Raw genomic sequence first — 15302 nt, 5'->3', positions numbered from 1 at the left:
TGAAATTTGTTTTATGTTACTTGCAGAGGGGATGCTAAGCAAAAACAGCCTACTATGGAGATGCACTATTAAGGCAAACAATGTGGTTTTTTTTTCTCTTGGTAGAAATACCAATTGCTCAAGAATAGAGTCAAATTTGGTACATGTTTATGGGACGACTTCTTTCTGTGTATCTATGTGTGTATAGAGTATGCGACTGTGTACACTTGTGTGTGTGGGTGGGTGCATGCATCTGTGTGTGCATGTGAAGAGGAAAATAAAGATGTCAAGTGTCTGTCTTTCTCTGCCATTTCCCTTTGAGACAGGATTTCTAACTGAACCTGGAACTCAACATTTTTTCAGATGAACTCTCTGACCAGTGAGTTCCAGTGATCTTTTGTCTCCACCTCCCAGGCCCAGCACTGAGGTTGCAGGTACATGTGGCAACATCTGGCTTTTGATGTGGTGCTGTGGATATGAACTCAGATCCTCATGCTTGCTCAGGCAGTACTATTATCTGTGGAACCACCCCTGAAGCCCTAGAAAGGTTTCTCAACATTAAGAAACCACAAGGCAAACCTGAACTTATAATATGGATGTTGAATTCAGCCATCAGAGAAGCTTCCTCTTGCGGTAGATAGGAACTAATACAGACACCTGCACCTGGACAATAGAAGAGCCAGGGGCCTGGAGGGCACCAAGGAAACAAGGCCTTCTAGACACAATCAGGACTGCAACACATAGGAATGCACAGAAAGTGTGGTAGCATGTATATCACCTGTACAGACTCAAGCTAGATGTGGTCCAAGAACTGAGAGGAGGAAGTGGACATGAGTTTCCACCCCTAACTAAGAAGCTATCTCCAACTGACAACGTCTTACAAAGGAAAAATCAGTTTTCTCCAGTGGAGTCACTGGGTGTATAAACCACACTTATGAGGCCCGGCAGTAGAGGCTAACATAAAATGAACTCAATGGTGTTTCTGTAGGGTTTTTTTTTTTTCATCTCATATTGCTTTGGTTGAAGATTTTTATCTTATTTATCTTTACTTGTACAGTATGATTTCCAATTTTGCATTTTTATAGTTTTGTGAGTGTGTTATTGTTTTTTCTTTTTACCTGTTTGTTTTTGAGAGAGAGAGAGAGAGAGAGAGAGAGAGAGAGAGAGAGAGAGAGAGAGAGAGAGAGAGAGAGCGCAGGTGTGGAGTTGGATGGGTGGGGCGGTTGGGAGTATTTGGGAAGAGCTGTGGGAGGGGAGATTGTGATCAGACTATATTGTGTGACAATTTTTTTTTAAAAAATGGAAGTTGAAAATTAATGATTTCCACATCACTAAAATCTCCATCTGAAATGACTTGATAATCTGAATAGCAAATTGTCCTTCGCTCTACCTGCTCCTTCTCATGTGAGCTCACTGCCCCATTATGAATCCCCGGATTCTTTCCTACCTGTTCTGGCCTAGTGCCTGCTTTGTTGTCCATTCTGAGAAGTTGACCCCAGAAGTGATCACTTTGGTTATTGTTCTAGATGCTGTCTTTGTGACTTTCCTGGACTTCATGCTCCATTATCTTTGAGCTAGACCTTTTCGTTCACATGCAGCCCAAACTCCATCTTCATTGGGAAGGTTATCCATGTCTTCAGAGAATGTGCTAGGTGTTGTGTTTCATGCTTTTTTAAAATAACTATATCAATAACTGCCACTATTAATATCTGACACCTATTTCAGAGTGTTATAGCTAGTGTGACTCTTGCTATGCTGGGTTGTAACTAAAGTGTACACTGAGAAATGTGGGGACCAGGTTACAGAGGGAAAAGTCACTTGTTGAAGTTTAGATTATATCCTGTGAGAAGCAGGGATCCTAGAAGGAATTTAAAGACATTTCTGTTAGCAGTATTTATTACATGTTTAGAAAACATACAGTATGTCCTTGATGACATCTGGGTGGCATTTCAAAAGCCAGGTGTTCTATATCACCACTGGGGCTTTTGAGATGTCAGGCGTGTTTGCCTTTGTAAGGAATGATCTCAGTTTCATTCCTAGTCTGGCTTTCCTGTCTCATTATTTGCTGTCAAGTTCTCAACTGTCACTTACCTATCTCATTATGGTTTGTATTCCTTGAGCAACATCAGACTGTCTTTTGTCGACCTGTACTTAGAAAAACAAATGGAAGGACTTCTACTGCAATTTTACACATATTTGGAGTTATTATTAAATCAATTGCCAGTAGCTTGTAAGTGTTGCCATTTCCTCCTTGTTAAGTGTCCATCCCCTCTACTTCACAATTCAGTTTTTCTAGATATCAAAACATCAGTTCTCAAAAGGAGTAGCTCTAAAAGAAAGCATTTGCGATTATGCCAAGCAGCAAACAAACGCAGGTGGAGTTGGGCAATATTTTTATTAGGTAGACAAGCAGACAGGGCATTCACGAAGAGGAAAAGGCTACAGATACAGGATTAAGTGTCGAGTTGTGCTGACTTGACCTCTTGAGATATCGGTCATTTCATTTTCATGAGGTTTACCTGTAGGATCTTAATTCCACACGCAGGGCCTGATGACTACATAGTCATTTATTTCATAGTTCAGAGCCCGCCAATCCAGAATATTAGGATTAAGAGGGGAACCTTGGTACACAAATGTAATTTCTTCTGGGGTTAGCACAGAGTCCCACATGTTCAAATCTGTGATCTCTCCCACAAAGGACTGGGCCTTATCAAACCCTCCTCCATAGGTATCCTGCTCCTGTCCTAAGACAATGCTGGGTTTGGCTTCCACGATGTACCCCTTCTGCAGACCCTTTTTCACCCAAGGTTTCCCATTGACCCAAAATTCAGCAATGCCAGAAGAGGACTCCCAACTGGCACAGAAATGCACTGGAGAAGCCGATTCTTCCATACCACGGACTGTGACTCCAGAACGTCCAATGTACAGTTTGTATTCTCCAACTCTTTCCTTATAAATTAGTAGCTCATTGTCCCTGCCCTTGGTATTGTAGGAAAAAAGACTGTGATGGCGGGAAAGGTCACTATAGGTTCGAAAACACACCGTGAAATTCTCCAGAGGTTTGTCCAGACGTGGGATTAACTTCACATGAGCGCTTTCAGACTCTCTGGGGAACACAAATACCTTTCCTGTGAGGTCTGTGAGATAAAAATAAGACATATAATAGGTTTCAACAAATTCAGAGAAACAGCAGCTCAGAATCAACTTTTCTCCCAGACTAAATAGCTCAGAATCAACTTCTCCCTGGCTGTAGCCTAAACTTCTTACCTGTCTGAGCAAAAGCTTCTGAAAGAAGGCTGGTGAGGACAGATACCCCAAGCAGCAGCAGCAGCAGCAGCTTGTCCATGTTCTCAGTCCAGGACTCTGACAGCAACAGCAGTTACTTGAGTAGGAGACAGAAAGGTGCTGCCCACTACATTCTTAAGACTCCAAGCATTCAGGTTTTGTATGTGCCTTTGATGACGTTGAGGGGTGGAGAGCAGTAACACCATGTGAGGAACTTCCCAGGTTCCTCCTTCTTTCTGCCAATAATCAGAGCTGCTGTTGGAAAAGGAATGTTGATTCCCTTGGGCTGGGAAATCAATGGAAGTTATTTATTAGACACAACTCAGTTCTAAAGCACTAAGCCCTGTGACCCAGATTTTATTTCTGGGAAGAGGGGAGCTGCAGAATACAAAGTCCTACAGATGGAACAAGAGGCTATGTTGGCCACCTGAGGAAGGCCTTGTTCAATTTTGCAGCCAGGTCTCCATCTCATGACTCTGTGCTTTGCCAGAAGGGGATATGGGAAGAGGGCAATTGCAGACTTATTGACTATGGAAAGTTAATTCCGTGTAGGACATTCTAGGGTTCTATTTTCTGTCCAACTCTAAGAAGTCAATTTGTATTTGATTCATTAAATATTGAGGAACGTATCCAGGCATTACTAAGAGGATAGAGATAGTTGCGAAGCACAAACTGTTTGCCCTGCAGCTTAATAGTTTTCTACTATAGTTGCTCAGCCTTTCCTTATTTTATGACTCACAATGCTTTTTTATCCTAAGCCTTCTCATTCCTCATCATGACTAATTGTTTTTGGTGACATACACCTGCTGAAATGTCAGCATCTTCCTGTTTTTTTTTTTTTACTCTTGTCTTTGGACACCTGGACACCAAAGGTCTATCTTTGCTGACAAGCTCATCAATACATCATACTCACATTTGTGCACTTATTTCCAGGCACGGCATTAGGTGTGGGGATTAAGGAGGGGAGACAATTCTTTTATGGTACCAACAACCTTCATCCCTATTTTCTCTGCCACTATTTTAAAAGCCAACTGTTATTACTCACCACTCTAGCCTACTTGGCTTCTAAGATAGCAAACTTAATTTTCCCCTTTCTGCTTGCTTGATTTTCTTTCTCACCTCTAAAGTCTATAGAACCTTTATTCTCATTCTTTGTGTCTATCATTTTATTATTTACCCTCTTTCCTCTCAGTTCACCTTAGGTTAATTAGCCTTTTCCATGACACAATAACTACCATAGATAATTCACTTTCTCCAGTTCTACTCTCATTATTCTTCAAATCCTCATCTCTGGGCAATAGCTATTATCCGATATTTATTTTTCTAACCTAAGTTGAATATCAGGTTGTGGAGTCTTATCTATCTTGTGCAGTATGGGTGAACATTAGAGTTAGTTGGAGTTACACATCCCTTTATCTCCTGGATTAAATCCTATCCTTCCACTTGGGAGCCAATGCTATCTCCAGTATCGCTCTAACCTGCCTATGATCTCCTAATCAAATCCTGTTCTCCAAACACCTCTAATTGTTGCTCTTCACTTGTGACTAGTTTTCCTGATTTTGTAACTTCTGTTTATTGCCTTGAAATTCTCTTTTATCTTTTTCTTTTTTGTCAAATCCTAAATGTTCTTCAAAATTAATCTCAAAAATGATTTCCTTCATAAGACTTTTCAAACCACCCAACTACACATTATTTTTACTTTTTAAAAAACTTTTCTCAAAAGTATTTTAGTTATTTTTCTATTACTGTGATAGGACACCATGGTCAAGGCAACTTATAGGAGGATTTATTTAGGACTTACTGTTACAGAGGGTTAGAGCCCATGGGGGGGGGCATGGCAGCAGGTAGGCAGGCATGGCGGACTGTATCTGATACTTTTCATGTGTCCTACCTGGCCCGTGGTCAGGAAAAATCTCTCTCACCTGCCAGTCCCGCAGCCGCTCAGACCCAAATAAACACACACAGGATAATATTATTTTTGAGCTATGGCCATGGCAGGCTTCTTGTTATCTAGTTCTTATATCTTAAATTAATCCATTTCTAATCATCTATAAGTTGGCAAGTGGCCATGGCTTACCAGTACTTCTACATCTTGCCTCTCATGGTGGCAGCTGGCAGTGTCTTTCCTGACTCAGCCTTCCTGTTTCCAGAATTCTCCTCTCTCTTTGTCCCACCTATACTTCCTGCCTGGCTCCTGGCCAATCAGCATTTTATTTATCAACCAAATCAGAGCAACACACATTCACAGCATACAGAAAGACATCCCCAGCAGCTGGCCCTGGAGCAGTATTTGACAGCCCGAATATTGAGGCACAACCATGAGACAGACAGATAATGGGAGGTTTGGAACAGCATGAGTCTTTTGAGACCTCAAAACCCACCCCTAGGGACAAACCTCCTCTAGCAAGGCCATGCCTCCTAATCTTTCTCAAACAGTTCTACCAACTGGGGACCAAGTACTCAGATGCACAGACCTGTTGTGCAATCTCATTCAAGCCACCACAATAAGGTTAAGATGAAAGACTATCTGTGCACATATGTGGATGCCAGAGCTCATTATTGCATGGCTTTCTCTATGGCTTCTACCTCATTTTTTTGAGACAAGAGTTTCTCAGTGGATCTAGAACTTGTGACCTTGGCTCAATTGGCTGAGCAGAAAACCCTTTCCATATGCTACACCCAACACCGGTCATCATAGAAGTATGATGCCATGCCTAGCTTTTATGTGGGTTCTGGAATATGAACTCAGGTTCTTACAATTGAGCAGTGGTCACTTTATCCACCAAACCATCCCCACAGTTCCAGGTTAAGATATTTTTGACATAGAGTTTAATAGTAACTCAGGTTATAATATAATTGAAGAAAATGTCTAGGTAATACTATAAATAGGAGCTAAGGGTAACCTTTACTATGAACCCAGGGAATACGTAATTTCAGGTTGAGAAGTTAATCAAATACATTAATAGTTAAAGAATAGGTTAAGCAGCTGCTTATAGTCTTCATCATAAATAAATTAATTACCGCTCTGTTAGCAAAAAGGGTTCTGATACCAGTGCAGAATGGAATATTTTTTAATTGGTGATGAATTCATGGAGATAGCCTGGGAAATATATGAGCCAGTCAAAAGAACTTGATGGAATAGAGATTTATACTGCTGTTGGGGACTAATGACAATAGGTACTGTTGAATATGGAAATACTGTGAAGAGGAAATCTTGGTTGAAAAGCAGGGCTGGTTGCTATCAGAATGAGAAGAAAGTAGAAGAAGTGAATACTGTTTTTTTTTTTTTTAATTTTTATTTTTTTTAGTGCCCTCACTATGGAGTGTTTATCAGGCTTTATAAGAAAATAGCAATGTTCTCATCTCCCAGTCCTCGCCCTCTGCCACCCCCTGACACCCAGTCCATTCATGTAGATATCATCCACTTCTTCTTCACGGGGTCATCCATGTGTCCCTCCTAGGGTCTTTCCCTGTTAGCTAGCCTCTCCGGAGCTGTGGTTTGCAGTCTGGCCTTCCCTTCCCTCCCATCTAGTATCCACTTATGAGTGAGTACATAACTATGTTTGTCCTTCTGAGTCTGGGTTACCTCACTCAAGATGATATTTTCTAGTTCCATCCATTTGCCTGCAAATTTCATGATATCATTGTTTTTTTTACTGCTGGGTAGTACTCCATTGTGTATATGTGCCACATTTTCTTTATCCGTTCTTCAGGTGAGGGGAATCTAGGTTGTTTCCAGGTTCTTGCTATTACAAATAATGCTGATATGAACATAGTCAAGCATGTGTCCTTGTGGTAAGATTGAGCATTCCTTGGGTATATGCCCAAGAGTGGTATAACTGGGTCTTGAGGAAGACTTATTCCCAATTTTCTGAGAAACCGCCATACTGATTTCCAGAGTGGCTGTACAAGTTCGCATTCCCACCAACAGTGGAGGAGTGTTCCCTTTGCTCCACATCCTCTCCAACATAAGCTGTCTTCAGTGTTTTTGATCTTAGTCATTCTGACAGGTGTAAGATGGTATCTCAGAGTTGTTTTGATTTGCATTTCCCTGATGACTAAGGATGTTGAGCAATTCCTTAAATGCCTTTCAGCCATTTGAGATTCTTCTGTTGAGAATTCTCTGTTTAGCTCTGTAGCCCATTTTTTAAATTGGATTGTTCAGTATTTTGAAGTCTAGCTTTTTGAGTTCTTTATACATTTTAGAGATCAGCCCTCTGTCAGATGTGGGGTTGGTGAAGATCTTTTCCCATTCTGTAGGCTCTCGTTTTGTCTTATTGACTGTGAGAACATAGGGAAATGGGAGGGTCAAGCTGGAACAGGGACAGAGTGGGAGGACAGGAAGGAAGATACCAGGATAGATGAGGACTTCATGGGAATAGGAAGAGGCAGGGTGCTGGGGAGGCTCTCAGGAATCCACAAGGTTGACCTCACCTTGGTCTTCTGGCAGTGGTCCAGAGGGTGTCTGGATTGGTCTACTCCAGTGACCAGCCTAGCAAATAACCTAGCTGTCATCATAGAGCCTTTGTCCAGTGACTGATGGAGGCAGATGCAGAGATCCATGGCCAGGCACCAGGCTGAACTCCGGGAATCCAATTGATGAGAGAGAGGAGAGATTCTGCAGGTGAGGGATGTCGAGGTCATAATGGGAGGACGTGCAGAGATGACTAGCCACACTAGTGGAAGCCCATGAACTGTGAACTGGTGGTTGTGGAGCCTCCATGGAACTGGATTAGGCCCTCTGGACATGGAAGGTGGTTGTTTGGCTCGAACTGTTTGGGAGGCACCGAGGCAGGGGGATTGGGACCTGTCCCTGATCTGTGGGCATGCTTCTGGGAATCCAGTGCCTATGGTGTGACACCTTGCACAGCCTTGGTACAGTGGGAAGGGGCTTGGATCTGCCTAGGCTCATTGTGCTGGGCTCTGCTGACTCCCCATGGGAGACCTCGATTTGTGAGATGTGAAGATGCAGGGTGGCTTGGCTGGGTGGTGGATGAGGGAGGAGGGGGGATCTGTGGATGATATGTGGAGTGAGTAGAAAATTACTTAAAGAAAAATGAACCCCCCTAACCCCCCAAAAGAAAAACAAAAAGAAATAGCTTATGCTTTAGCAACCATCAAGATGGGAACCAAGAATTATTTTTAACAGAGAAATGGAGACTCTTGATGTCAAGGTGTAGGAAAATGAATCCTAAGTCTTCAGAAGTGAGTAGAGTTCTCATAGAGGACCAACCTTTGGATGCCTTCTTGCCACTGAACATTCAGGTACAGGCTGTGGTTTCCATTTGGGTGGTTCCCATGAGGAAGGAAAGACAACAATATACCGAGAAGAAGCAGGGTGATATGTATGGCCACAGCAGAGGTGTTCTGCTTTATTCAGTCAGCATAAAATAGAGGTTACCTTCAGAGAGGACAAGAGAAGGCACTGTCAGAACCAAAAGAATGGACGCAGCAAGGCAGATTATGTAAGATGCAATTAAAATACACCTGAAGGATTCAATCATATCTTAGGATTCTAAGGTCTTGGGTATTTATGGCATGTTACAACCACAATAACTTTTAGGAATACCCAGCAAGGAAGAGAATTAAGTGGATGAGGGGCAGTACTAAGACTCTTTAATACTAAGAATTATTTCCCATGGGTTCTGTTAGTTACAAAAATATTTAAAGAACATTTAGATAGAAAAGGGCAATTGAGAATTAAAAGTAAGTAATTGCCACCCTCTTATGCAATTGTATAAAATCAAATATATACACTCATACTTACAGAAAAGGAATCACAAGAAAAGATGAGAATAAACGTCTGTATGATGTTAACTCAAACTAGACTTAATTGCTTGCTATCTTAAATCATTTCCTGTTGCTATAGTGAATGTCACAGACTAGGTAATATATAATGAGTAGAGGTTTATTTAACACAGTTATAGACTCTAAGCAGTCTCAAAACATGGTGCTAGCCTCTGGAGAGAGCATTCTGGCTGTGTTATGTTATGGTAAAAGGCACCAATGGTGAAACAGAGTGATCATTCTAGAGAAAATTTGCTTTTAATAATAAAGGCACCCAGTGATAAGCCAGTAATTTATAATTTACAAATAACTAATCATTTCCAAAAGGCTCCACTGCCATGTGACTTTGGGGAAATAAGTTGGAACTTTGGGGGATATATCCAAAGTGTAGCACAAGTCATTTGGAAAGATAAAATGTTACTTCTGTGGATGAGACTGTAGAGAGCCCACTGGGAGAAGACAGAGGAAATATGTTGGGTTCAAAGTGCTAACCTTGAAGTGATAGTGTGACCTAACAGAAGAAAAGGCAGCAGAGAGTTAGAGATCTATGACTGCCACTTAGGTTTAGAAATACAGACTTCAGAGGAATTATCCTATAAATAATGATGAAACAAGTGATTGTCTCTGGCAGTGGAAGAGAGAAAAGAGAAAATGTCAGGGGCCCAACACTGATTTGAGGGAACATTGACGCTCATATATTTGAAGGCAAGAGAAGAGTTGGGGTCTGGGAGAACAGTGTGTGTGGTGTCATGGAAACCAAGCTAGTACAACTTTTCAGAAAGCAGTGTCCAGTAGTATTAGGTGCACCAGAGATATCTAGGTGGAAAGGAAGCTGGATTCAGCAATAAAAATTTCATCAGTGACCTTTGCAGGGGCAATTTTCATAAAGTGAACATGGCAGAATTCAACTTTAACAGGATGATGGTTAAAAGAGAGGGAGAGGTGTTTCCTATATTTCAGTGATTCTGACAAGGGACAAATGAAAAAAACTAGATTCTTCCTGGGGATCCCTAGACACAGTGTGTATTTTGCACTTAGATTCACATTGTCTCTTCCTAACAGAGTGATTTGTTCTATTTTTCTTATGATCTAATATTTCATACAGAGATTATGACTGACCTTTCTAGAAAACTGGTTCTTTCAGACTCTAAACACCAGGCTCCAGGCTGCTGACTGACTTCTGTTTCTCCTCCCCAGTTCCAGCATCCTCACAAACTAGTCTTTTATTTTCTAGATCCTATTGGTACTCCATTAAGTAGTAATTATGTCACTGGACTCTGTCTTTATGAATGGATTCAGATCATTATTGCAAGAGTGAGTTGGTTGTAAAACTGAGTCTTGTCTCTACTTGTCCCCTCTTGTATACTTCTGTCCCATGTGATGCCTTGCTTATAATGTAGCAAGAAGACCATCATTACATATAACTCCTTGACCTGGGACTTCCCAGCCTCCATAATTGTAAGACAAACTTCTGTTATTTATAAACTGGGTTTTATAAAAGGCAGAACCCAAGAGCAGTAAATTGGGGTGCATGACAGAGAAAATATCTACATAGTTAAGCATCCAAGCTGCTGCCATGGCTTCTTTTGGCTGTTGATAGTAAAGTAAAAGGAAGGGGAGATACTTAAAGATGGAATCTCTGAGTAAGAGGGAAGCATATAACCTTTCGGTATCACTTTAGGGAAAGTCTAGGGATTACATAGCATTTATGATCAGAATCCTGGTAGAGATACAGACAATGAATGACCTTTTGAAGAAGTTGCAGAAGGAACTGAATATCAAAGAATCTACTGACAATTGAAGATTGATAGAGGAGGGAGAATGTATTTTTGTCAGGGGTATGGTCCTTTATAGGCTTACTATACTTCAGTAGATGGTCTTACAACCATGCATGTATGGGTAGCACTAATTGGACTCAGTGGACTATAGTAAAAAGAGGACAAGAAGTTAGGAGGAAGCTGGATGGTAGTGGCACATGCTTTTAATCCCAGCACTTAGGAGGCAGAGACAGGCAGACCTCTGTGAGCTCAAGTCCATCCTGGTCTACAAAGAGAGTTCCAGGGCAGTCAGGGCTGTCACATAGAAAAACACTGTATTGAAAAACAAAACAAAACATAAGATACAACAACAACAAAAACAAGAAGAAAAGAAAAGTTAGGAGGTGTATATACTGGGGAAATTTAAGAGGAGCTGGAGGTGGGGAGTGGGAGTTGGCGAATGAGACTGGAAAACATTGTGTGCGTGTATGAATTTCTTAAAGAATAGACAAAAATGTTTTTAAAAACAAGGAAAAAGTATCCTTGTTAGGTGGTATTGCATAAGCAATTTGTGTTCTCTTCCATGGGGATGATTGTTTTTTTTACTCTCTGCATTCCTTAGCTGCCTTTAGTACTTTTGTATGGTTGAGACTTCATGGGCTTTCCCTGGCCAATTTAGCATGCCTCCTGTTGTCCAACTAAATGAGCCCAATCCCTAATTATGGTCCAAATATTTGTCTTTAGGCCCACAGACAAGTATAGTCCTCACCCTTTATCATAAAAACTTCTCCTGGAATCTTTTTGTGAGGTACTTCTGGTACTGATGGGATTAAAGACTCTGGATTTTTTAGTTGGTGTTGCAATGAGTTGAGGCTTTGTAAACTGAATGGAATGAGATGAACATATTTTGTTTGTGAGAATGAGATGGATTTGGGGAGGCAGGTAGGATACTGTGATTTGAATGTGTCCCTCAGGGTCTATGTATTGAAAACTTGGTCCCAGTGCTTGTTGCAGTGTTAAGAGGTGATAATTTTAAGAAATGAGTGGGCAGTGAGGTCTTTTCCAGTATGAATTAGTGTCATCATTGTATAAGTGGCCATATTATAAAAGCACATCTGGCCATCTCCTACTCCTTTTAAAATTATCTTTTGTTATATGATGTCTTCTGTCATATTATGACACAGAGAGCTGGCCGTCGCAGATGCAATCCTTTATTCTTTGACTTTTCAACAATGAGCCAACTACTCTTCTCTTATAAATTGCCCAGTCAGTGTCTTTCTGTTATACAGCACAAAATAGACTATAAAACAACAGTGATTATGACCAACTCTTTACCGAAGTGGCTCTTTCAAACTAAATCTGGGCTCCAGGTGTACTGTGGTGACAGTACAAACTCCCTTTTCCAATCCCAGGGTCTTCACGAATTGGCCTATAATTTTCTGGGTCCTATTGATACACAGTAGTCTCCTTTCTTGATCTCAGCTCTCTGTTTCTAACTTAAGGCTTTATTTATAAAATAAAACCCTGCTAAGTTAGTTATCTTCTTTTCTAGGGTTCAGTGAGGCATTCAGATAATGTTGTCTCACTAGGCTCTCATTTCACATTCAGAATTCAACTGAAACTACTCTCTAGGATGTCACAGGGTCTACCTTTCTGTATATTTACTTTTGTACATCCCTACGTTTGTTTGTTCATTTTCATAGTTTCCTAAGTTTAAAATTTAGCTTTTGTTGTTGAAAAGGAATTTTTATCCATCATTTCTAGTATTTTTTTTAAATAAAATTATCTTCCCATTGGAACTTGCTTGTCACAACAATCTCCTTCCTACTCATGATCTCTCATGACACAAACATCTGGAAGAAGGAAATTGTAAAAAAGAAAATTTGACAGCAAGGACTCAGTGTAACCCTACATCTTGAAAAGTTGAAGAGAAAAATTTTTTTTAACTATGCATAGGAATTATTTCTCTGTCTATAGTGACAGAGAATACAGGTGTTCAAACAGGGCTAGGTTTCTCATATAAACAGCTGGAAGAAGATTTGGCTGGAACTGTTATGCGTCATATTTATCCTTCTGTTTTCTCTCATACCATCTTTGTTCCCATGGCTAAAAATTCAAATCTGAAGACCTTCCCTACCCTACAGACAAATTTCATTGCCATTTGCAAGCCATAAGAATACAGAGCAAGAGCTTCACATAGCTGCACAGTTCCCCTTGCCTGGTATCCTTAGATCTGTGTTTGCCATCTTCTATATTTTCACTACAAAGTAACATCACTGTAGATGAACCAAATAACGGAGAACCAAGCAAGGTGGCTAGCTCAGAGCCCATACATACTGGTTGGCATTCTGCAGTGCTCTTTAGCCTCACAGATGAGACACTTCACAACTTTCTTGATCTTTGTCATCTTGAACCACAATCTACTGATATGTGATTGCCTAGACATTCTTGAGATATAGACCTTGAAAACAAGACTAGTGTGTGGTACCTTCTTGATTGTTGATCGTAACAGCAGCCCACATGACATCTATGCTCCATTAACACTTCTATGCTGTAGTGACCCACTTTTGTGTCATCCTACAACAATGCTCTCTTGTATTAATATTACCTTTGAAGTAAATATCTATTCACTGCACATAAGTTCATAGGCTTAGTTTACATTTTATATATCAACAACCATTACCATCATTATGTCTAGGATTGCATCATTTGTATTTATCCCTCCATCTTTCCATAAGTCTTGTCTTTTACAGTTATGTCATTATTGGCTAGTGTAAGCCCAAACAGTTGAAATAAATATAAAAGAATCCTTCTATCCAAGACTGATGTGATCACCACTCAGCTATAGATGCCTATTGTTTATTGACTCAGGTACAGAGGTCATATACACAGACACCACATGCACAGCTGTGGACAGAAGGATTTCCTAATAGATGGACTCATTTCATCAGGAGACCTTTAGTCTGGGGCAATGTTTTCCTGCTCACAAACATTTTTTTATCCCACAAGTGGACAAAATAGAGAGCTTTGTTGTAAATTGGCTGAAGCACTTAGGCTGTTCTACTTGAGCTCCCCAAAGGAGGCAGAAGCTAGGATGTCTACTCTGCTGCTCATTACCGCCATGCAGCAGCTCTCGAGGAGTGCTTTGATGACTTATTCTCATGGGTGAGCATTGTGATTGAAGGTTCTCCTGACTCCCATTTCACCTGGCCTTTCAGCACTTGACTTTGGTCTTTGAGTGGTGCTGGCCTCGTGGTGATGATGGGAGAAATAACTTCAGTTAAGGAATCCCAGGGACAATCTGAGACTCTCAGTTTCATTATTTGACCCTTAATGGGCATTTCAAAAAGTGTTACTTACCATTTGATGGTTGAAAAATAAAGACTTTCAGCAAAGAAAGGCTCCTTTTTTCCAGGGACTCATCCTGGCTGACTACTCAGATAGTGTGTATTTAGGTGGAGGACACTTTACTAATGTCAGAGGAAACCAATCTTTTTAAAACCACATTATTCTTGTAGTCTTGATGCTGCTCCAATGAAGATCAGATAAGTGCTTCTTTCAGGAAATGGCACCTGTGTCCTAGGTGTTCTCTTCTTCTCTCTTGAAAGCTGTTGAGAATGATTACATTCCATGGAGGCTACATGGTGAATCTTTGGGTCAGTAGTGGCTAATTGTGTGCAGATAACTTTGAGTACTCCACTGTAAATGTCAACTATAGCTTTCAATGACTCAAATATCCTAAACGTCCTTTTGTCTTCTCTGGATGGATAGGTTGGAATAGGGTATGAGAGAGAAGTTGAAAGTTTGTTTTTAACCATGTGTCTTTTTTTTGACATATATTTTCTAAAAAGCTCCTCTATGTCTTTATCTTATTTTTTTTATTGAGTAGGTCATTATGCATGTGATTAAGACAAATTTTGGATATGTCCAGTGTGAAATGGAATTAGAAGATATATTGTGTTAGTACCTTGTATGGTTTGGGGACTTTTGAGTCGTTTTAGCTTTATGTCAACTCTTTTCACTTTTTGCTTTCGTGTTTCCACAGTCATTAAAGCAGGTTGAGACATACTTTTTGGCCACTTATGCTTTTATTTCCTGCCAATAGGCTATTAGAGGTTAAAGGTCATAGGAACAGGGACATTTCCTTCTGGAGTTCTCTTACTTGGCAGAATGGGCCATCTGTAGCAAAAGAAAGACCTCAGTGAGGATAAATATCTAAAGTACTTTTATAGGTAACTCTGAACATTAGGTTCCTACTAGATTTTGGAACTCAATTTTACCATTTGAGAATTTTCTGAAACTGAACAAAAATACTGCAATTTGAGGCACCATGTGTATGTTCTCTAATTTTAGAATCAGATTTTTGAAGAAATTTCTGATTTACCAAAGTCAAATATCTATTGGTCTGTAGTAGGGTTTTGTAACATGGTTTTGTCAAAAATTCACAGTGAGAAGTATATTTCATATTTCAATGATGTATGCACTCATACTCAT

The 15302-nt window shown here is 40.4% G+C and overlaps 1 protein-coding gene across 1 annotated transcript; it reads right to left on the bottom strand.

Annotated features, from left to right (window-relative positions):
* Positions 1-2355: 2355 nt before the first annotated feature.
* Apcs (amyloid P component, serum) lies at positions 2356-3502 on the bottom strand. Its single transcript, XM_028865631.2, has 2 exons — positions 3247-3502; positions 2356-3116 (listed from the first exon to the last, which is right to left on the bottom strand). The coding sequence occupies exons 1-2, from the start codon at positions 3323-3325 to the stop codon at positions 2509-2511; spliced, it is 687 nt and encodes a 228-aa protein (XP_028721464.1). The 5' UTR covers positions 3326-3502; the 3' UTR covers positions 2356-2508.
* Positions 3503-15302: the final 11800 nt, after the last annotated feature.

This window comes from Peromyscus leucopus, chromosome 15 (genome assembly GCF_004664715.2).
Source record: "Peromyscus leucopus breed LL Stock chromosome 15, UCI_PerLeu_2.1, whole genome shotgun sequence".
Classification (NCBI taxonomy): Eukaryota; Metazoa; Chordata; class Mammalia; order Rodentia; family Cricetidae; genus Peromyscus; species Peromyscus leucopus.
The sequence above is the reverse complement of the archived record's forward strand: the minus strand, read 5'-3'. Positions and strand labels throughout refer to the sequence as shown.